Genomic DNA, 22,780 nt, shown 5'->3' on the forward strand with positions numbered 1-22,780 from the left:
GAGCAGAGGAGGAGGTTCAATCAGTTTGTTGTGCATATACTGTACAGCGTGGCGTCCCACTGTGGCTGTAATGGAATTCAGAGGGGGTTGGGGGGTAGACCTTCTGGTGCGACCCTAGGCCACTTAACATCACAGAGACAGAGAGAGGGAGTACAACTAGGTCGTTACAAAGACTTTCACTGTCAAAATGTAAGGTATTACACAGTTAATATATAGGTTTTTATGGTTTAACAACAGCTGGTATGTTCTTAGAATAATCCAGAACAAAGAGACGAACTAAACCATGAAGGTGAGGAGAAACACCCTCATCTTTGGCCGACGTATAATTGTTGACATGGACCGATACGTTTTGCGTGAGCTTCTTGTTCTATAAAGTGGCATTGTTCCATGAAAATGTCCTTCATTTTTTCAAGGAAACACTTCTGACACACGATCAATCAATCTGTAAATGTCATTGAATTCCATTATTTTGTGATGCCAAGTGTTTCAGTTGTTATACCCACTCTTCCTAAACCTGTGTCTTGTTGTACTGCAGGACGTGATTAAGTAAACTTCCCTGAAATGCCTTTAAATCTGTTGCATGTGGCAATATGTGAACAAGCAACGGACGTAATAGCATTGAAAAGATTTGACTTATCAGGAAAAAGCCGGGCACTTTATTTTTCCCCATTGCATTGCCAGCTGCTTTTCTGAGGTGACTGACTTCTGAGGAATTGGTTTGTAGTGTTCTTTGGTGAAAGAAGTCATCACGCTTTGATTCTCAAAGGACTGACGCCAAAGTATATATATATATTTTTGTCTACAGTCACACTACCGCATCGAGACTGCAAAGCTCTCAACCAAGAACCACAATGTTTTAATTTGGATGATAAGTAAAATTTAGTTTACCGTATTTTCCGCACTATAAGTTGCACCTAAAAACCTTCACATTTCTCAAAAGCCGACAGTGCGCCTTATAATCCGGTGCTCCTTATATATGGACCAATATTGAGCCACAACAGGTCTCGCAACTACAGTGAGCAGTCGCTGACTCTATTTTCCCCCGTAGAAGAAGTAACGCGCGGTGCATGTTGAGATATACGACTGCGTGAAGCGTGCCGTTTCATTTCTATGTGTGTGTTTGTGTAAAGAGCCCAAAATGGCTCCTGTTAAGAGACACGCTTACTACGCAGAGTTTCAACTCAAGGCCATTAGTCACGCAGTAGAACACGGGAATAGAGCAGCAGCCAGAGAGTTTAACATGAACCAATCAATGGTGCGGAAGTGGGGGAAGCAACAAGACGACCTGCGCCAAGTAAAGAAGACTAAACAGAGTTTAGAGGGAACAGAGCGAGATGGCTGCAGCTGGAGGACAAACTCCAACAGTGGGTTGTTGAGACAGAGAGCAGCAAGTAGAAGTGTCAGTACAATCACTATTCGACTGAAGGCAACAGCGCTAGCACGCGAACGTAACATCAATGAATTTAGAGGCAGTCCTTAACGTAACCCCAGCCTCGACTGTAGCGTCTATTCTATGTGCTTTATAATGTGGTGCGCCTTATATATGAAAAAAGTTTCAAAATAAGACATTCATTGAAGGTGCGCCTTATAATACGGTGCGCCTTATAGTGCGGAAAATATGGTAATACAGAAATGACATGGAAGTTTAATTTTAAGGTCTTGTCGTGTAAGCATTCCAAAATGGGGACATTTGAGGGCAAAATCATGATGAAAGAATGAATGAATGATTTGCAGCAATGTTTAGCACCAAGTTCAACTTCAGTGAGCTGCGTATTAGTGCAGTTGATCAGTAGCGAGCTGTTTTGAAAGTGGTGACCTTCTTCTGGAAACGGAGCACCACAAAGTCGGAAATGGAGAAAACTATTGTAGAGTATTATTTCTGGTGCATCATCTCTATTCAACCTTCTCTGTTTTAGGATTAAAGACTCTGCAAAAGAGGAAAGGTTTGATGACAGTTGACAGTTGGGAAATATATCCATCCCCGGACAGCGGTGACTTCTGTACCAAAATCAATAGTCAGAATTTCCCATTGTCTTCAGCTGTGCGGATGGCAGAGTGGTAGAAAGAGGTTTGTAATAATCTGTAGGCTTTAAAAAGTCGGGAGTATCTATCGTTGATGTGTTTGGTGACATTGCATTCAATTGGTTGCTATTTCTCACATCAGTTTCAGGCATTCTGAGTAATTAGACGGAAAGCGGGAAGTTATGCTGACTGAGTAGAATAAACACTGCACAATTTCAAAACAGCTCGCTACTGATCCACCAACCCTGTCATACTATCAATACGCTTAATGCCAGACACTGGGAGGAAAAATGCATTTCAGTAATGCTTCCAAACATGGTTAAATGCATGAGATGTGTTTGGTTTAGGAAGCACTTTGAAAGGTGAACACGTTTCTGTAAAAATCATTCATCTTGGATTTTTCCTTTCAAATTGCATTTTGCTGAGTGTTTAGCCAAGGATGGTGGTCTTTATCACAGAAGTGTTGCAAGTAACTTGAATGTGCTGTGAAATACCGTCCTCGCTTCTCAGGACCCTTCCCCAAGGCACATGCTTGCCCTAACGTGAACCCGCGACTCCTCTAAGACTGCCTTTCTTTTTGCCTTGGCACCCAGTTAGAAACCAAGGCCTGTGACTGGACGATTGCCAGTTTGAATCATAAACAAGTCTAGCATATCTGCCAAGTGCGAAGGTTTGTAACTGGGTGTGAAGCTGGCTGCTGCTGAATTAAGGTGGCATTCACACAGGACAGCTGACATCTGTCATAGTCACAGAGTTTGTGCTGAAATCACACAGACATCTAGAAAGCTAATTAGTGAAGCCCTGTACTGACCCACATTATTACTTACACTTGGCCCACATTCTGCCATGCGATAACAGTGATGAAGCGACTGCAATCTGGCTGCAAGGACACCAACGTAACCTTGATATTGTGCATAACTGGGCCAGACGTCAGACTACACTGTAGCCTCTTGAAGACTCAGCTTCTAAACCGGATTACAAGTGCTCTGTTGCTCCAATATGCAAATGCTGCACATCTTTTAACACGTGCCTGGTTACAATCCCCTACCATTGTCATAACTGACCCATTTCCAAATCAGATCCATTTACTTGCTGAAATCTACCAAAGATGATCTAGAATCATCTGCAATCTTTGTGTTTGTTGGCGTGTGCAGCTCTAAAAACTGTTTGAAGGCATCTTTACAAATTTTAGAGGCTGATGAAGTTCATTTGAACGTCACATTTTTAGAAGCCTGGCTCTATGGATGACCGTGTCAGTGGGTTGGCCCCCCACTGGTTGGTCTGGATTAAAAACAATCTCAACAACTAATGGATGGAGTTCTTTACAAACATTCATGGTTTTCAGACGATAACGTCTACTGACTTTGATGATTCACTGACCTTTCATCTTGCACCAATAGGTTGATATATATACACTATATGTATATTTATTTTTTTATTTTTTAATGTCTCTGCAAAACTTGGAAGAATTGCCCTGAAGTCTTGTCCAAACATTTGTGTTCCCTGACTTTTGTTCAAGCACCATCATCAGGTCAAAAATGTTATTTCATCCAATACTTTAGTTTATGACCAAATACCTTTTTGTCTTTTTTGTTTTATCACTGCAATCAGCCACCAACAATTTGGAGCGCTTGTTTCTACACAGTATAATGTCATGTCCCGTGCCACTTCTCACATGTGTTTTTCATTGAAAAAATGTACTTTAGAGAGCAGGTGAGGGGATTCCTCTTGGTGAAAGATCTAGTAGTGTGTGACTCCCTGTCGACGATCAAGCACCAGTATGTTATCATGTCATATTGGGAATTTCAGCATGGCTCTTTATAATTTAGCTCAAAGCCCTGCTGTGCCTACAACCTCACAGAGCTGCTGTCTAAGTCATCTTTGACATGCAGTTTACGAATAATTCATCCATCACCCAACTGTATGTCCATGGCATCCATCAACACATCGCCCCATGTTTTGAATGTGTCCCAATCGTGCTTCCATAGATAACAAGGTTTAAGAAAAGCTACAGAACGTACACATGACCACTTTCTCAAGATTTGAAGCTTAATAGCTTTGTTACCCGATACTTGAACTCCATTGGTCCACATGCAAAATCAATACAAACAAAGTTCTCCAAACATCAACTAAAACATGCCACCAGTGATCAGCAGCCTTTTTAAGTGGATACATCAATTGATGCCTGGTAACACTGAAACTGCAGCACTGACACATATCAATGCTGCCTCCTTCTCCTTCTGCACCTCCCAAAACCCCAATTACTCACTGCTATATCCTGATGTATTAATCTTTGCTGCATGCATTAGCCAAATATCAATAAAGGCTTCTGGATCTTGTTAATTTTTTTGGAAGTCAGGTCCCACCAGCTGCCCAGGTTTGTAAACATCCTCTCTCAGCCTGACACACTGCTGCTGAATATTTCCAGACATTGTTATGAAAAACATCTGTTTGGCTCTCTACGTCTCCTCAACTGTTAACAATACATGAATATTCAAGGAACAGGAATAGTTTATACTGCAATTATTCTCCTGCGCGTGTTGTTTTGACAACTCATTATTGGCTGCTGGAAATGTTGACAAAATGCATTAATTTAAGCCTTAGACTAATTTGGCTAATTTAGGCTTGAGAGAACTAAGTGCCTAAAATGCAAAAGAAAGACAAAGAAACTGATGATTATTCCCAATGTCACTTTGTTATGCTAAAAAACTAAAAGCTGAAAACACATCATTTTGACTTCCAAACCCAGTTCACGATTCCCTCTGAACACAGACACAAACAGCACCTTGAGGCCCCGCGTTTCAAGTCCCTTTGTGCTGCATTCTGACGGATTCAGTGCTTCTACTGTACTTGAGGGCAAATGTAAACTCAAAGAGATTTATTTTTTACCTCCCGTCTCTTATCAACACCCAAACAATATAAAGAACGGTGGATGATATTCCAATTCACCAAGGTTATTACACAGGAACATTTGTTATTGGAGTTTTGGTGTATACGCTGACTTGAGGGGCTCAATACTTTTTTGTTGTTGGTTTGTTTTGTTTAGGTCGTCTCTCCCTGTCTTCCTTCTGAGAATGTCAGCATGATATGGATTTTGGAAAAGCACCAGCACATGTACTGAACAAATACTAGCTGTGATGTGTCATCAGTGCTGGAGCCTAAAATGCAGTGTCCTATCGTTACTCTTTAACCTTTAGTCATGCAAGGAATGTTTGCTTTGCACACACGATTTCCTTAGAACAAGACGCGGTTTCTCACTCTTACTCACTTTTTTACCTAAAAGCTGATCGGTAGACCCACATTCTTACTGCTGTTGGACAATGAGTGGACTGACTGGAGCAGTGTCATAATGCTTTACTAAGGAACGATTGGTCAGCAGACGTTGAGGAAGAGGACAGCCTTTATTCCTATGTTCTACAGCTGGAATCAATGGATCAACTACAGGATTATGCAGAATACTGAGGTTTTAGCCGAGTTACTGCTATCTAATTCAATAAAACCATGACATTATAGATACTTCAAGATAGAAAGACGTTAGCCAAGAAACTAAACTTCAGTAACGCATGCCTCAAATTGGCTCACCAGACCCCTGTTTCAGGTTCCCACTCTTCTTTAGAAAATTTGCCAGGAGAACAAAGAGCAGGTTGGGGTCCGGTTCAGGCACGGGATTTTAAACCGCTTGGCGCACTTTGACCAAAGTGACCATCGATTCGCAAACCTGAAAAGTTGGTTCCAAACAGGAACCACAAAATATTATTTATTTCAGTGCAAACTGTTTTAACTGTGACAACATCAGTGGCATCCATTGTGCATTGTCAATCCTTTAAAGTCAAAATAATTCTGAACAGAACTGTTTCAAGAACGTTCCCTGTCGGTCGGAAAGCTATATCTGTGGATGTCTGATTTAAAAGATGTGCGGTTTATGGCCATAACCTATCCATGAAACAATCTCTTACGTGCTTAGAAATGATGACAAATTGATCGTAGAATAATATAATAACAAAAACTATTACAGTTCAAAGCCAGCAGTGACTAAAATGAACATTTGAGGAATGAAATGTAAGTTTCATTGACTGAAGTTGTAATGTTATCCAACCTGCATCTGCTACTATGTGAGTAGTAGACATTTTACATTTACTCTCATTTTCCATGTGTTTTCCATGACTGGGAAATCAGTCAAATGTTTCCCATGTTGGTGGGAACCCTGAATTTGCAACATGAGAGGATTTTGATTGCTTTGAGAAACACAACTTGAATATGCCGCTCAGTGCTACAGCTGTAGGTCACATTTCATTGCTTTGGTTGTACGTAGGTCCGTTCAAGTTCCGTCCAGAGGTATTTTTTGTGATGGTCTGCAACACTTGATAAAAGCCCTTGGAAACCAAAAATGTGCACTTGGGAATTAGTGTGTCAATGCCAGGTTAAGCAGGAACTCTTTCATTGACAAAGCACAGTGTGATGTAGGACATATAAACACCTATGAACCACATACTTAAAAATCAAGTAATTTTGTTTGAATGCTGCATTTTTTTAGTACTTGTAGCATATTTAATGTACATTCATGTACTGTAAGCTTAATAAGTGACACAACATTGTAATTTGTCCTAGACTGAGCATAAGAAATGCTTGACAAAAGAACTAGAATTTGCCCGCAGGACATGGCTTGTGGGTAATTTGCATTTCAGTGTAGTATCTTTTCATGAGGCTTTAGTGATTAGTGATCACTTTGCCAGGAAAGAAAAGCATTTTTTGGCTCCACCCATTAGGGTCAACTCAGCCCTTGAGTTAGCTCTGTCTATCTGAGAGACAGGCGCAACATTCAAATCTGCCACTTCACTCTGTTGATCTGTGGACTCAAGCCCGATGACCCTCCAGTCTGCAATCCACTCCTCTGACCTCTGGACTCACCATCTCCCTCTTCATCAAATTCAAAATAACAAGGACACTTTTTCACTCAATGGGCTTAACAGCACCTATAAACAGGCTACTAATCCACTGGACTCTCTCTTATCTGCAATTGTTTTTCCGTCCTGCTGGCTACACTATATCCAATAAGATGCAGTATAATTGGCTGCCATCCATTTTTTATGGTCCCAATCCTGGACGATATTATATCATTCACTGCCAAGTGAGTGATTCTTTATTCACACCCCAATAACTGGTAATAAGATTGGCTGGCAGTCAGGCTGCATCCAATAAGTTCTAATACGATTGGCTGTCAGGATTATGTATATGTACTTAAATAAGTTGTGATATGATTGGGGTGCTGGTGGTTCTATATCCAATATAATGTGATATGATTGGCTGCCAGCAGTTGTGGATTCAATAAGGTGTAATGTGATTGGCTTGTATGGATTCTATATCTAATAAGGTAAAATACGACTGTCTTTCAGTGACTTTGAGACACTTGGTTCGCCAATCCCATTTACATGGAGCAGAGTCTGTTCCAGAGAGCTTGGCACTGCTGTAACTCTGACAAAAGGCAAGTTAGTGAGCTTTCCAGTAGGTATTTCCCGGTCTACCTCTGCTTTGTGCCAGCAGCAGCAGTTTAGGAGGCTTAGCCCACATCCATCTGCAAGCCCGCCAGAATACTGTGCCGTGTTTTTTCTGCAAGGCAGCCAAATCCTGCATCTCCTGTGTGTCTCTGAGAGAGAAGCTTCCAGAGAGGATTTTGCATTGTTGTGTGAAGGTTTACTTTTAAAAACTACTGGGGGGAAACGTTACTGGCCCAGCTGGGGGAAGACATAAAAGGAAATGGAGAATATTTCTTTTCCTGAACTATACTGGCTGCAATAACTGGGGTACTGTAATGAATTAATGTTAATTATTGCCTCTTATTGTGTCTCCACAGTGACTTACAGGGGTGTGTGTCGGCTATTTTACTGTCGAAAATAAGGAATCCCCGTTTGAGGTAGCAACAAATGAACATACACAGCATCCCCACACCTGTAAGCATGTTTTCTATTCTTTCACATATACAGCTTTCTTTCAATTATTTTGTTGTTGTTTTAAACAGCAACCAAATAAATAGCATGTCCTGAAATTGCACCAGGTCTGTAGCATGAGAACCAGATAAATATGTTAAGCTATTTTTTCATTTTCTATGGAAATTACATCTGCCCCTCCTATTCAGACAGATTTCCAGCCGACCATTTCCTGGGCACGCCAATTACATAAGTTTACCTCATGTGGGGAGGATTTAACACAATGACTGTAGATGGGTTGTAGTCAAAACCAACTTATTCAAGTCCAAGTCAAGTTCAAGACAAGGTCCAATCAAGTCTGAATCAAGACGATGTTCAAAGACAGTGTTGACCAAGTCAAGACCAGTCCGGAGCAAATTGAGTCCTTATCAAGACCATAATAGGCAATAGTGTCTTTCCAATGGTAATATAGTGATTAAGGAGTTAGGATGGATATATAATCAAGGGGTATATATTCTAACACCTCAAGAATTTAGGCAAGGTTATTTACAACTAATCTCAAATCAGCAGCCAGGAACAACTTGTAAAGTTCTCAATAGCCGAGTTTAGCAAGGCACAAGTCTAACGCAAGTGCAAGACCAAGACCTTAAAAAAGTAGTTTCAAGAGCGGACTCAAGACCCCAAAACCAACTCAAGTTTAGCCCTGCTGACATAGGAGCGTCATGCTTGAATGTATTTAACATTGCTTACTGCATCCAGCACAACATACTGTAGTAGAATGGGAGGCAGAGCCTTCAGCTACCAAGTTCCTCTCCTGTGGAACCAACTCCCAAGTGTTATTCAAAATACAGACACTGTCCCCACATTTAAGAGTAAACTTAAAACTTTCCTTTTTGATAAAGCTGTCTATCCATCCGTCTTTTCTCTCTTTCTTTCTCCTTTTCTTCCTCTCCAACCGGTCAAGACAGATGTCAGTCCTCCACAGAACTGGGAACACCGTACTCTACGGGGGAATTGTTGGGTCTATGTAAATCATAAATAAGTCATAGAGTGTGGTCTTTACCTACTCTGTAAAGTGTCCTGAGATAACTTTTGCTATGATTTGGCACTATAAATAAATTGAATTGAATTGAACATACAAGGCTCATAAAACTCAGATCGAACGGTCGAACTAAGCAGTGCTGATCAAACATGAATCAAGGTTCTGTTAGTGTTGCCTATTTCTCACCTAAAATGTTTTCAAAAGCACATTGCAATGTACTGTGTAGCTTTAATTTGACAAAGTTTGTGACCCAGCCCCGATATTTTTCCTCCCTCAAAACAGACCAAGCACCATTCCCAATTTGCATGTGACGCTCAGCGCTATGTCATTTCATTGCTCTGATTGGGCGTAGGTCTACCCAACTGCTTTCAGAGGCATTTTTGTCTGCACCGAAAGCTCACAGACTAATGTGCATTTGCGAATTAGTCCGGTGATGACTGGCCACCCAATCTGCTCAAACATCTCACTCCAACAAACAAAACTCAAATAGTCAAAAAGGAAAAAGCACCAGGAGGAATGCATTTAACTGCACAGAATATGAAATATATCAGTAAATGCAATGTTTCAGTTCAAAGTGCATCATATTTGATCCTCCCCTGAGCTTGCCACTATGATAGAAGCTCTCAGTGTATGAGCTCTTTATCGTACAACCACTGACTCTACGGGCCGTATACTGTAAGCACACCAAGCATTGCCATATTAATCAAGGGAACTGTTTTTATTCACATTCAAGCATGAAGTCTCCCCAGTGCTGTAAACTGCGAGAGAGACACCAGGCGTCTGATTCCTTTGTAAGCGGAGTGCAAACGGGAGGACATGTGGGTGGATGAATAACACCAGCTGTCTCCGATTACAAACAGGCTGCATCCCCTGCTAACAGAAACTTAACCACTCAGTTTCAAAAATCAAGACACTGAGGTAACTTTATGCAGTCCTCCAGATTTCACATCCAGGGCTTTCTTCGCTAAGGGTGTGTGTCGTATCTTACTTCATGCTAATTACATTTTATACTACTGTACTTTGAACTGTACTAGAACTTTGTACTGTGTCGTTTAGCTAATCTGTACAGCACCTTGAATGAACCTCCGTGTATGAAGCATAAATAAAACGGCAACGCCTTGTGTTTTCTGATCTGACTGCATTATGATTCTGAGAACGAGTGTGATTTTTGATGCAAACTGCTGCATACACTTTGCCTGGTGTCAGACAGAATTGGCAACTAGTTACACTCTGTCTTACACTTTTTGAAGTACCTTGAAGTCCCAGTGAAATTATAAATTAATTGACTCTTTTAATCCTAATATAATATGTGGGCTGGCTGTGGCTCAGTGGAGGAGTGGGTCGTCCTCCAGACACTGAACCCCGAATTGCTCGCATGGGTGTGTAAATGTGGTGTGAATGGTTAGATTAGATAAGATGGTATGTAGATGTCCACTGCCATCAGTGTGAATGTCTGTGTGAACGGGTCGATGTGACAAGTAGTGTGAAAGCACCTTGAGTAGTCAGAAGATGAGAAAGGCGCTATATAAGTCCATTTACCATATCTCTGTGTTCTGTGTTTATCTCTTGATTTATACCAAATATATGAAGAAATAAAAAAAAAAAACATACAAAAAAACAACAAGATTTACTAAGAGAGAAATATGCTTCTGCTATTGGGTTAGTAGAAGAAGAAGACCGACGCCCCGAGCAGTTGGGGGTTTGGCACCTTACTCAACAGCACCTCAGCAGTGCCCAGGAGATGAACTGGCATCTCTCCAGCCACCAGTCCACGCTGCATTCATGGTCCATGCAGGAACTCAAACCAGCGACCCTCCGGTTCCCAGCCAAGTCACCAATGGACTGAGCTACTGCCGCCCCCATGTGCATTCACATGTGCAATGTTGTAATTAGGTTAATTGCCTTCCTCAGAGGGTCCTCAAAAAGTACTTCAGTCATTTGGCCATAACAGCTCTAACTCTAATTTAACTGACATTTCTAAGTGTTGCAATCTGTCACTAAGGTCACATGTGAGGTTGACCCAGAAGATGCACTCGTGTACAGAACTCACAACATAATGGAAAGTTATTGTGGCAAAGACCAACATCTATTCGGCTGCATTCATGCTCAACCACTCACCGGGATAATACAATGTGCAATACAATACCTAATTCAACAAAAGCAAAGAGGGGAAAATGACATAACAGCAAAAGGGATGCTTGGATGTTACGACTCAATCTCACCGTACCAGATCACACTCTTACTATACTGACCCAAATATCAAATACATTCATATTACCTGCAGTTTTTGGTTTGGAAACAAATTAATACCAGCCCTACGAGTCTCGTCCACAGCCATATGTACTTGTGGACATATTGGCAATCATGTTTTCCAATATGTTTTCATGTAAGTTCATTACCACCACCAAGATTCGGGATGTTTGTTTGTTTGTTTGTCAGAGGATTATGGAAAAAACTATTCGTCCACTTTGCTCAGCCTGAGGAGTACGTTCTGGAATAAAGACTTCCAGTTTAGCTTATATCACAGACTGCCTGCTGATCATATCACATGTCAGTCCAAACATGACTTGGCTGGGAACCGGAGGGTCGCCGGTTCCAGTCCCTGTGTGAACCATGAATGGAGCGTGGACTGGTGGCTGGAGAGGTGCCAGTTCATCTCCTGGGCACTGCCGAGGTGCTGTGGAGCAAGGTACCGAACCCCCAACTGCTCGGGGCGCTGGTCACTGGCAGCCCCCTCGCTCTGACATCTCTCCATTAATTGCATGTATATAGGTCCTGTTTGTGGATGTGTGTGTGTGTTTCGGGCCTGTGTGTGTGTAACATGAATAATAATAATAAAGGGAAATAATCGAATTTAATAAAGGAATTCTTCTTCTTCTTCTTAATACTTTACAGTTAGTGCCACTTCTGAGTGTGAATCTTTATCAACAATCTCCTTTGTTTTTCATTCTGCATCTAACCATGATATACCCTGAGAATGCTTGGCAAATGCTTTAAATTGCTTCTTTTGGGCCCAATGGGAACCATTTTTGTAGAAAGCAGTGGTAAGCAGATGGCTGGGGAGGTGCCTGACGAGGCCTATTCAGCAGAACAGCTTTGGAAATCCTGTTTAAAGCACGGCCCTGTTTTTACGAATAGTGGAAATACTGTTGACCTTTCAGTCCTCCAACCCTTTACGGTCCTTGTTAGTGGAAACATGAAAAGTTCTCAGTTGTTAAAATATAGAACAGCTTGCTGTTTGAGTAACAAGAGTTACACAAAACCTCTCTACTCACCAAGCATGATGAGGGTGGTCGTCCCTTGTTCGTTTCCAGAAGGGTAGGTGGCGTACTCGCAGGTATAGCGGCCGGCGTCGGACATTTTCAGGTTGGAAATCTTAATGGACGGGTTCTCCAGACTGTTGTGGAGGAAGACGACTCTGTCTTTGTAGGACGGGTTGGGGAAACTCTGTCCGTAGATCGGGTGGTATACAGCAATGTTGTCCCTTTGGCCATCGATAGGTTCCCATATCCAAGACACCTGGTAAATACAGAGTTTTGTTAAAAAAAAACATTTTCTCCATTGAGGATTCAGATGCGCATATGTCTCCATTTAAATCCAGACTAATCAGACAGGAATGATCGTCTAATGCAGAGGCACAGATGACCCCCAACCATAAAGCTTTGAAAGGATATAAACCAGATGAATAATGCTGCCGTAGATTCAGTTAAGCTGCGAAGACCCTGTTTATTTGAGCTTATATTTATTTTCATTTCTGCAAGCTGGAACTATTAAAAAGTATGTCGAATTGGCTTCGAGTACTTCTTGCTTGCAGTGTACCCGCGGACGTACAGGATCACGTTAACGCTGAAGAGAACTGGACTGTGCTTTTTTCTATGATTTCTAAGAGGATTCATGGATGTTTATTTGCAATGCACATCGGAGATAATGATACCCTTGGAACGGTGAGTCACACTTAATCTGAAAATGTACACGGCTGTGAGTTCAGATTCGTGCAAAAAAGGTCGTTTTTTTTTCACAAATTGCAGCAATCGGGTGCGAAGGGTTTTACAGGAGCATAATTCACTCCATGAGCCACTGCTGCACCGACCGGGTTGGTGAGCAGCCAAGCTACAAACCTCACATTGTCTTAAAAACACCAGCATGCTCCTGTCCCTTTTACTTTTGGCTTAAAGAACAGGCCGTTTAACTGCTATATTCAGTATATGTATATATTGTACACATATACCACATCGTATTTTCTGATATTTCTCTGAACAAGTATTAAAATCTACTCCTTGAAACCTGGAATAATTCCACTTATCGTAGCAAAATGTCAAACTTAATTAAAGTTGTCAGAGTAAAGTGCAGAGAATCTATCGCGCGGTGAAATTAAAAGTATCTTGGACTTGCAAACACTCTCTTCTCAATGCTCCCGTTGCCATTTTAGAGAACATCGTTTGACCGAGAGTCACCTAACAGGCATTTCTTCTCATGATGTGTGATATGTGAAAGACATTGATATCCTTTATGAGACCGTACCACAGGGGAGAATACTGTGATGTTATACCAAATTGATTTTCCTTTCTCTTCCGTTTTCAAAGTGACAGTGGTAATACTAACCACTGGCTAAAGGAAGGCCCGGGAAGAAAATGCATCAATACACATTCAGCAAAGATCTATTACAATTATGACATGTGGAGGAATGGGAGAGAGGCAGCAGAGAGGGTAGACGGTTGCGAAGGGGAAGACGGGTCAACACAGATGTCAGTGCGAATTAGCAGATGAGACTCCTTCATCTGGATTGCAGAGAAACTATCACAGGGAGTAATTTAGTCTGTGTGCAATTTCAGGTTTTGTGTGTGAAAAACTTGCATATTGATTCAGTCCATAACTCAGAGGAGTAAATCATGCCAGGATCAAATGGAATTAGCAAATATCCGATAGCTCATTGCTTAAGTCTACTTGGTTCGTGAGAGCAGTGAAGATCAGTAGTCAACTGGGGGGCGATAACATAAATTGATCTCTAAATAGTCAGAAGTTGAAATGAAATGATCCGTGTGAGTCAACTCAGGCAATGACAAGGTAAAAAAAATAACTTTTAAACCGTTTGAAAACATTGAAATACCGCTTAGAAAGTCGAATATCATTGCATACGGCAAAGGTTATGCAATCTACTTATGTAAGATGATGTAATTTTGATGGTCATCGTCATGTTTTTTCTGGCAGGTGACAGAATAACAGATACAGATAGCATTGTTAAAGGAATACTTCAATATTTGGGGTCATTTGATTGTTTCCTGTGTTGCTGGGAGTTACTGTAGATCTTGGGTGTCAACCTGATCCAGTAAAGAGTCGCTGTGGCTGCATGTTTTCATTCCAACCAATCAAAAACACACCTGACTCGACTTACGCAATCACCTGAACTGTCGCCCTTTACTGGATCAGTTTGACACCTATGCTGTAGATGGTAACTTTTCAGTTCTGTGCTCTTGAAGAGGTCTTAAAGAGGCCTACACGAGGATATCCCTCATGAATATATTCTGACAAGAGGCAAACAACAAAATCCCCAGTTAGGCATGTCCTTTTGAGCTCCTACACAGATTAAATGACACAGACATTGTCAGGGCCGGAGTGGGACTCATTTTCAGCCCTGGAGTTTCATACCTCAGACCGGCCCACTTTAGATCACGACATATTATATTAAAATAATGTAATTATAACTTTACATGTTAAGCAAACAATAGCGCACTGTTCTCTAAAGCCTTGTAATTCCTACTGTAATTCTTACTATTACTTATGATCAAAAGTATAACTTGCCACTACTATCATTGGGGCAAAGAAAGTGGTTTTATGGGAACTGATGCTTGCTTGTTCACACACTAGCTCACCTGTTTCTTCCTCACCACTGGCTCCTGGCTCTGCCTCTGACTCTAAATCATAAAAATGTTCATAAATCTCGTCACAAATCTCCCCTTTTTCAAGTCAAAAATTCAAGTCAGTTTCATTATTGTAGTGCTGAATCCTCTATCATCATCAATTGCAATCTGGGTCCAATCAGCTCTCGTTTACATCTTCATGCAGTGTTTGGTTTGTTTACAGCCTGCGTGCAACGTGATTCCCGGCCAAACGTTAGCGATTGGTTATGGCAGATCCAGAGTGGCACTGGGCAGATCCAATAGTTTTAAATTTCAACAGACACCTGCCTGCCAAGTTAGTTAAAGTCTATCAATTGAGTAGGTCCAGACTCTCTGTGCAAATGAAATGAAGTACGAGTCTGGTAGGACCAGGCTAGGTCTACACCATACTCTTCATTATCTCATCTCATCTCATCTCATCCTCATCCGCTTATCCTGGATCAGGTCTCAGGGGCAGCACACTTAGCAGGGGACCCCAAACTTCCCTTTCCCGGGCCACATAAACCAGCTCTAACTGGGGGATCCTGAGGCGTTCCCAGGCCAGTGTGGAGATATAATCTCTCCACCTGGTCCTGGGTCTTCCCCGAGGCCTCCTCCCAGCTGGACGTGCCTGGAACACCTCCCTAGGGAGGCGCCCAGGGGGCATCCTTACTAGATGATCCTGAACCACCTCAATATTCACTTAATGAGCAATCCTACCTGCACACTCTGGACCTGTGGGCTGATGGCTGGTGCTTGGTGATGCATCTTGTATCTGAGGGGCTACAAATCCCCTAAAGTTTGTGGCCAGTTATGTGGCGTTGCATCATAATATTATTTAAATTATGTAACTTTAGGTTAGACAGGCTATAAGAAATTATTATGCCAATTATTAGTAACATTCAGGGTTGCCACGGTATGCGGTATTACCAGTGGTTGAGGCCAACACCGAGTTATTTTGTGTTATTTTTTTCCAGTAATAAAAAAGAAATCCGGTCTTGTGTGGAACGCGGAAGACCGGTTCCACACAGCAACGCCGGTAAACAAACCCCGCGAAGCCCAATCCCTACGAGAGCTCCCCGTGCTACGGCCATCCGGAGGCGCACAGAGCTTTTGGCCGTGATATTATACTATTATATGATCGTTATAAGACGCTGTCACCGAGAATTTGCGCGCTGCCAGACGCTGTGACCGAGTGTGAGAGGAGAGTTGCCGATTTTTGCACATTTGGCTGCATCTGTCTCCAGGGCTTTTCTCTTTTTAATCCTCGCTTTTTCTGCGCCACCCTTGCTCTTTTTATTTTCCATTTTGGGTTTTTATTTTCCTTGTACATCTGTGGTTGGAGCTAGGCAAACACCACTGAAGTGTGCGGACTAGTGCACGACACGTACGTTACATCAGGCTGCGTCTGCGTCTGTTTCTTGTTGGTGGGCGTGCCCTTAACCTGCGTCCGCGTCCCAGTTTCATTGGCATGATCTAACAGACCGCCAGCTCCCTGATATGACCAGCGACAGCGGTAACAGCATACACGTGATCCCCACTCCACTCAGTGCCATGACTGAACACCGGCACAAAATAAATAAAAATAATAATTGAACACCGGCCCTCGCGGCCCAAAAGTCAGACCGGCCCACCGGGAATTGTCCCGGTTCTCCCGATTAGCCACTCCGGGCCTGGACATTGTAACATACTACACAAGTTTAAGCTGGCAGGTAAACTTAAACTAGGTTTGACGGAGGCTAAACACCAGTGGCGCTTACCTCTCCCATGGAGGACAATAGCAAAAAGGGTGAGGTAAAGGCAAGAGACTTCATTTATACAGGGATGCCCGAGGAAATGTACCTCAGGTCTCGCTGCCCGGCCATGTCTCTGTAGTGACAGCTTGTGTTTGTGTAGGTGTGAGTGTGTGTGTCTGTGTGTGTCTGTGTGTGTCTGTGTGAATGTGTGTATGAACGTATACATGTGTGTGTGTCTCTGTGCATGACTGTGGGGGTGGGAGGGGTTCTTTTAACTTTCTTCTCCTGATTTTATTTGATGTTTCTCTTTTTCTGTACATCTCTTTGAGGCACTTTGCGATACTTTTCTGTATGAAAAGCGCCACATAAATAAAGTTTGATTTGATTTGATTTGATTTGATTTGATTTGATTTGAAATGGACATCAGGGTTCAGTCTCAAACGTTCCACATATTGACTCTGGACTAACATCTCAGGTTAGAGCTATGAACACAGATTTTGTGGTATTTTAACAAATACACAACGATACTCTGGTACTGGCTCCCGAAAATGGAATAATTCAACCTGTGCTTTTCCTGCTTTGACAAGTCAAAATGTCCCGGGCTCTTGTGCACATCAACCGTGTCTTTTGATTCATTATTCTACATAGTTTCTTCTTCAACCGGCGTGTTGGAGACGGACGAATTGAAAACATGTCAAAGTGCATTTGAGCATTTGTTTCCCAAAGCCCAAGATGACGTCCTCAAATTCAGTTTACTGTTGGGGTTTGTAAGTTCTGCTTTTTTTTTTTCTTTTAAGTCAAACCAATTAATCAATGATCAAAATAAGTGGCAATTGATTTAAAGGTGGTCAGCTGATTGATTAATCAATTACCCTTTGAAGCTCTAGCTTTCAGGGTGAATCAGAGAACGTTAGCTTTCCAACCGTTCCGAAATAAAGGTAAGGTAAAGGAGGTAAAATGTTAAACTTGTAAGTTCTCAAGCAAGCCTCAAAAACATCCAACACCTTGTGGGTTTTCTTCAAAGGTGCAAACATTTTTGAAGCTGGCAACTTCACCATGAAGGCGGCATTGCTGCTTGGATCCAACACCAGGCTGTTGTTGGTCAGTGTAAGACTACCAGCTGTGCAGAGGGGAGAGAGTATGCAGGGTGTGGACTTTTCCTTTGAGCTCCCTTTTTTTACATTCTTTACACAAATACCGTCAGCTTGAGTGCACAGACGAGTACAACACAACAATGCCCTTCCCCTGGCCGCCGTGGTCGAGCTAAACTGAGCCAAACACATCCTTGAACTTATCATCCCATGATCTTTTTTGACACTTGCACACATCAAATAAGTCATTTTTTGTGTATGGACTATTAACGGAAAAATCCAGTAGTTTTGTCTGAACAAGAAGACTTTGAGACCTCCAAATATAGCAATGACTGTATCCCATTACACATAACTACTACATTGTCAATTTTAGTTTGACATTTTGAGCTTCAGTGCTTCCAAAGCTACTAGGAAACACAATGTTGTCCTTCGCCTTCCTACCTGCGTGAGTTTGGTTCGGCCTCCTCCGTCGATAAATTGGCAGCGGAGATCTACGGACTCTGTGGGATACGCCTCCACCTCCTCCTCGACTCGCACTTTCTGAGCCCGGATACCTGGAGGCAGGAGAAAAGGGAGATTATGCATCATCCACAAAACCAATATTGTCTGAATAATTTAACAGGTTTGTTTGTATTGGTACTAAAAGAGGAACTTGGACAAATAGAGAGTAGGAGGGAAAAGATTTTGAGAGAGACAACAGTGGAGTATTTGCATTTCATTATGAATCTGGTGTTAAATTCTGTTTAAGTCCAGCCCCTTAATGTTTTCTAGATGATTTACAACAAGGTTATAGAGAAACCGAAACTGAAAGAGAAAGAAAATTAGGGGGAGTTAAGAAAGAAACAGGGAGAAAGCAGAGACACGTTCCTTCAAGAGACAGAAAAAAACATTTGAGTCATGAGCCTTTGATAACAAGCCTCAGGCAGAGTCTTTGCCAGTTTCCTTCAGCTAGGCCCTCATTATAATAAGGCTTCTCTACCAAGAGGCATCGCTAGGGGGCGAGCCTAAAGGCAGCACGCTAGTCCTGCTTCAGTGTGTTAAAACTTCAGTGGAAGACACCTGGAACTATACGCCTGGGTGGGAACTACAGGGTAAGTCAGCCAAGGCCAGCACAGGTTCACCAAATCCAAGTTAGGAGAGCTGTCCCATCTGTTCAAACGCATTAACAGATATGAAAGGAAGACAGCTTCAGCCAAACGCTGCCTCGACACCGTGCAGTATACCCGCTGACCTGCAGGCTGCTTCAGAACGTTAAATTGGACAAGTGGAATCACTTTCTTTAAAATTCATCTTTCTGTGATCAGCAGTCTGGACTGTGTGTAGCAGTCTGCTGCAGGGGCCCAAAATCATGTGTTGCAAGACTTCTTTTGAACCTTTGCTATATTTCTTTTCTTTTTTTTTTTTTACCGCGCAGCTGTGACACACTCAGGAGAGCCAGGCTTCCAATGAATCTCAGATGGATTTTACAAGTAAAATTGATGTAGCAGAAAATACATTGGAGGCTTTCAACAGACACTCCAACTAGTTTGCATGTGGGAGAGGCAGGAAGCAGGACACATTCTGCCTAACACGATTACAAAAGCACGCCTCAATACTTTAGACTGGATGGAAGCCTTGTCTTGTGCTCATTAAAAGCACTTCAGCAGCCTACTTGAATTTGTTGTTGCCTCTTAGCGATAGGTCTTTTTTATTTGGATTAGTTCTCAACATGCAGCCTTCAACCAGTGAGACAAATTGCAGCGGTTGTGCCTTGTTAAAGGAGTCTGTGTATAAGCCAACAAGCTACATCTGCTGTATTGAATTTGTTGAAATAAATTTACTTTAATGAACTTGTAATCCTTGTCATTATGAGACGGAGGGAGAAGGAAAAGATTCAAAAGAGAACAAGTAAGAAAAACAAGGATGGGCGAGAGCAACACTGGTAATCCTTCATTAATGCAATCTAGTCCAAGTCCAGCAGCTCGATGCGTTCGGCAACTTCCGTATACAATCAAGCGACAGTTTGTCTTTGATTGCTCACGCCTTGGAATGGAGTCATTTTGCTACAATGAGCCTCATCATCGAACCTCTTGATGCTCTCTTCAGTAACTCCAGCATATAATGCTACGTTGCCTTTCTTTCCCCCCTCTACTCGCCCTGTTCCATTAACTGCTCTCTGTTTGGCACCCAAGCAGTGATCCAGACCCCTACCATGAACCCCCTGCCGACCCGGGGATCAAATCCCACCAAGGTCTTTTCTCCACCACCTCCCCTCTGCCCTCCCAGCCAGCCTCTGCGCCTGTAAAGATAAAATTCTTGCAGGGAGCCGGCCTCTCACTCTCTCCACAAGAAAAGGGGATAAGCACTCGCTAACCAGAAGCTAGCCCCGGGTGGTTCCAGTGGAAAAAAGCCTCTTAGTGTGTGAGGGATTGATTAGGACAATATGTTACATGCCACAGCATAGAGGTGAATGGGCTGGCTGGTGTTTAGCCTCCGAATCAGCTGTAAAACACAGTCGCATTAACAAAGAATGTGAAGCGTGTGTGTGTGTGTGTGTGTGTGTGTGTGTGTGGTGCAGGGGGTGTTGAGTTGTTTTGGATTTACAGCATGCATGCACCCACATGTCCACCCATGTGTGCAGGAATGGCTTTTGTGTGAAAAGGCGTATACTTATAGGTGTTTGCATGTGTGTCTGTGTGTGTGTGTGTGTGTGTGTCTGTGTGTGTGTGTGTGTGTGTGTGTGTGTGTGATTACTTTACGTCTGAATGTGTTTGTGCATAAATCTGAGAATCTCGCTGTAATGTGAGTGCATATGAGACTGATTGAGTCAGTGAACCACAGTCCCTACCCTGAGGGAGACAATGGGCTGCCAAACCAGTTATCTATCCCCACTGTAAGACGTAGACACACACAGACATACACACACAGACATGCACACACATGAAAAAACACATAAATGCAAATTACAGGCTGTCAGACGAATGTGTCCATGACCTGAATCAACAGAGGCAACAAACTCAAGTTCATCTCTGTCTCTGTGTTTTGCTCCAGCTTCCGCCCCATTCTTCTTCTCCTTTCTCATTTCTCCGCTCATGCACAAACACACGGATTAATTTCCCCCAATTAAACACATCAACACACAACTCCTACTATCCATAAAGAGGCTGAAATGAGAGAAACACACACACACACACACACAAACAGACACACGCCGGGCGGTCTCACCAAAGCTCTGAATCACGTAAAGGTTCGGGTTATTTATAGTGGTCAATGAAACGTCTTCCATGACGCAGGGAGAAATAATGACAATGGAGATAGAGAGAAAAAGAGGAAGAAGGGATGATGAAGAAAGACTAAAACAGCTAAATAATTGAACATGAGGGGTAATCTACGGGAAGGATAAACGCAACAAAATATAAGAGCAACACAGAAAAAAGTTTTGTGACTAAAGCATAGATAGAGGGACTGAAGGCTCGATGGGGAGTGCGGTTTTAAGTCATCTCTCCATTCCCTCCTCCAGAGTAGAGAAGAATGAAAGGAGGAAACAGAGTAGAGATGTGAAATGTGGCCTTATAAAAATGATACGAGGAGGAAAAAGCGAAACATTGAAAGAGTGAAAAGAAAGGGAGCAGAGAGCATGAGATCGCATCAGAAGTGATTCATTTCCTCAGAGGCTGGATCCAAAAAAGCCCCACGGAGCGCCGGCGATCGGCTCGGAGAGACGAGGTGAGCGAAGAGAAGAGGATGAAGAATGTCTCTCTTCTTATTGTTGATGCAGATCTACGGCAACAAAAAAAGTTTCCGAGCGTGGGCGTTTGGCTGAGCGTTTTTTGTTGTTTAGGGTCAAGCATCTGAGCGAACACTTGGTTGCTGTTAAACGCTCTACTCGCACCGTTGGGTTTTAAATGTGGTTCATCTGAAATTTGCAGAACTATAGAAAACCACGTCCATGTCTGGAGATCACAATCTGGAGTCTGTACTTTACTTCAGCTGCAGGGAGCTCGACTTAAGGAAAACAGCAAGACTTTGCAGATATGCAGCATTTCACTGCAGTTACTGAACTGTGAAAGAGGATGCAAGAAGAATGGATCGAACCAGAGCAGTGTGAGAGACTAGGGATGTCCTGTGGGCGCAGATGCAACCCTAACCCCTAACCAAGGAGGGTCGCTGTGGCTGCAGGTTTTTATTCCAACCAAGCAAGAACACACCTGACTTGACTTACTCAACCAACTGAATCGTCTTCACACAGTTGGATTGGTTGGATCAGGTGTGTTCTTGCTCGGTTGGAATAAAAACCTGCAGCCACAGCGACCCTTACCTGGATCAGTTTGAGACACCTGCAACTGAAGTCATTCAAAGCTGTTGCCTCTACACTTCCTATACATTTTTGTATCCTATAGCTCGAAGAAAACATTGTTTGAATCTTCTCTTCTGAAACAATGGTTCCTGTTCTCTAATTTTCTCACTGTTTTTTTTCACAACATAAAGGTTTTTAATTGAGGTGCCGTCTTGGTTATTTAAAAAAACACGCTGGTACAGCAGTGGTAGAGCCTCAGCAGATACTCAATCACATTTTGAACAGTAGAAGATAAAAGTATTTTGAAATAAATTAAGTATTAACTATATGAGTCTAACTTTTTTTCTAATTTTGATCTCCAGTGTATCTCTCCTTCTTAAATTTTTTTTTTCTTGTTATTTTGGGGTTCAGGATCATCTGGTAAGGATGAACCCTGGGAGCCTCCCTAGGGAGGTCTTCCAGGCACGTCCAGCTGGGAGGAGGCCTCGGGGAAGACCCAGGACCAGGTGGAGAGATTAGACCTCCACACTGGCCTGGGAACGCCTCGGGATCCCCCAGTTAGAGCTGGTTAATGTGGCCCAGGAAAGGGAAGTTTGGGGTCCCCTGCTAAAGCTGCTGCCCCCGCGACCCGACCCCGGATAAGAGGCTGAAGATGAGATGAGATGTTGGAGTTCCCTAACTTAGTCAACACTGAATCACTGGACTATCCCTGTACGGCTCGTTGTACTAATTTACAATAAAAGGATTATTTAAAGCAGTTCCTCTGGACCTTGAAGTAATTAAAAAAAATTAAACGGAAGTTAAAACCAAAGT

The 22,780-nt window shown here is 42.5% G+C and overlaps 1 protein-coding gene across 3 annotated transcripts in view; it reads right to left on the bottom strand.

The window, feature by feature from the left end:
* The window catches only part of pvrl2l (PVR cell adhesion molecule related 2 like), a gene marked incomplete at its 3' end in the record, with an annotated part of 333,771 nt that overhangs the window by 178,530 nt on the left and 132,461 nt on the right, over positions 1-22,780 (bottom strand). For all 3 annotated transcript variants that reach the window (XM_083925546.1, XM_083925545.1, XM_083925544.1), the window contains exons 2-3: positions 18,133-18,245; positions 12,264-12,507 (exon numbers count right to left, since the gene is read on the bottom strand). In XM_083925546.1, the coding sequence (XP_083781672.1) occupies positions 12,264-12,507; positions 18,133-18,245 (357 nt within the window). The remainder of the gene's footprint in view (positions 1-12,263; positions 12,508-18,132; positions 18,246-22,780) is intronic.

This window comes from Echiichthys vipera (genome assembly GCF_963691815.1).
Source record: "Echiichthys vipera genome assembly, chromosome: 13".
In the NCBI taxonomy this organism is placed as follows: Eukaryota; Metazoa; Chordata; class Actinopteri; order Perciformes; family Trachinidae; genus Echiichthys; species Echiichthys vipera.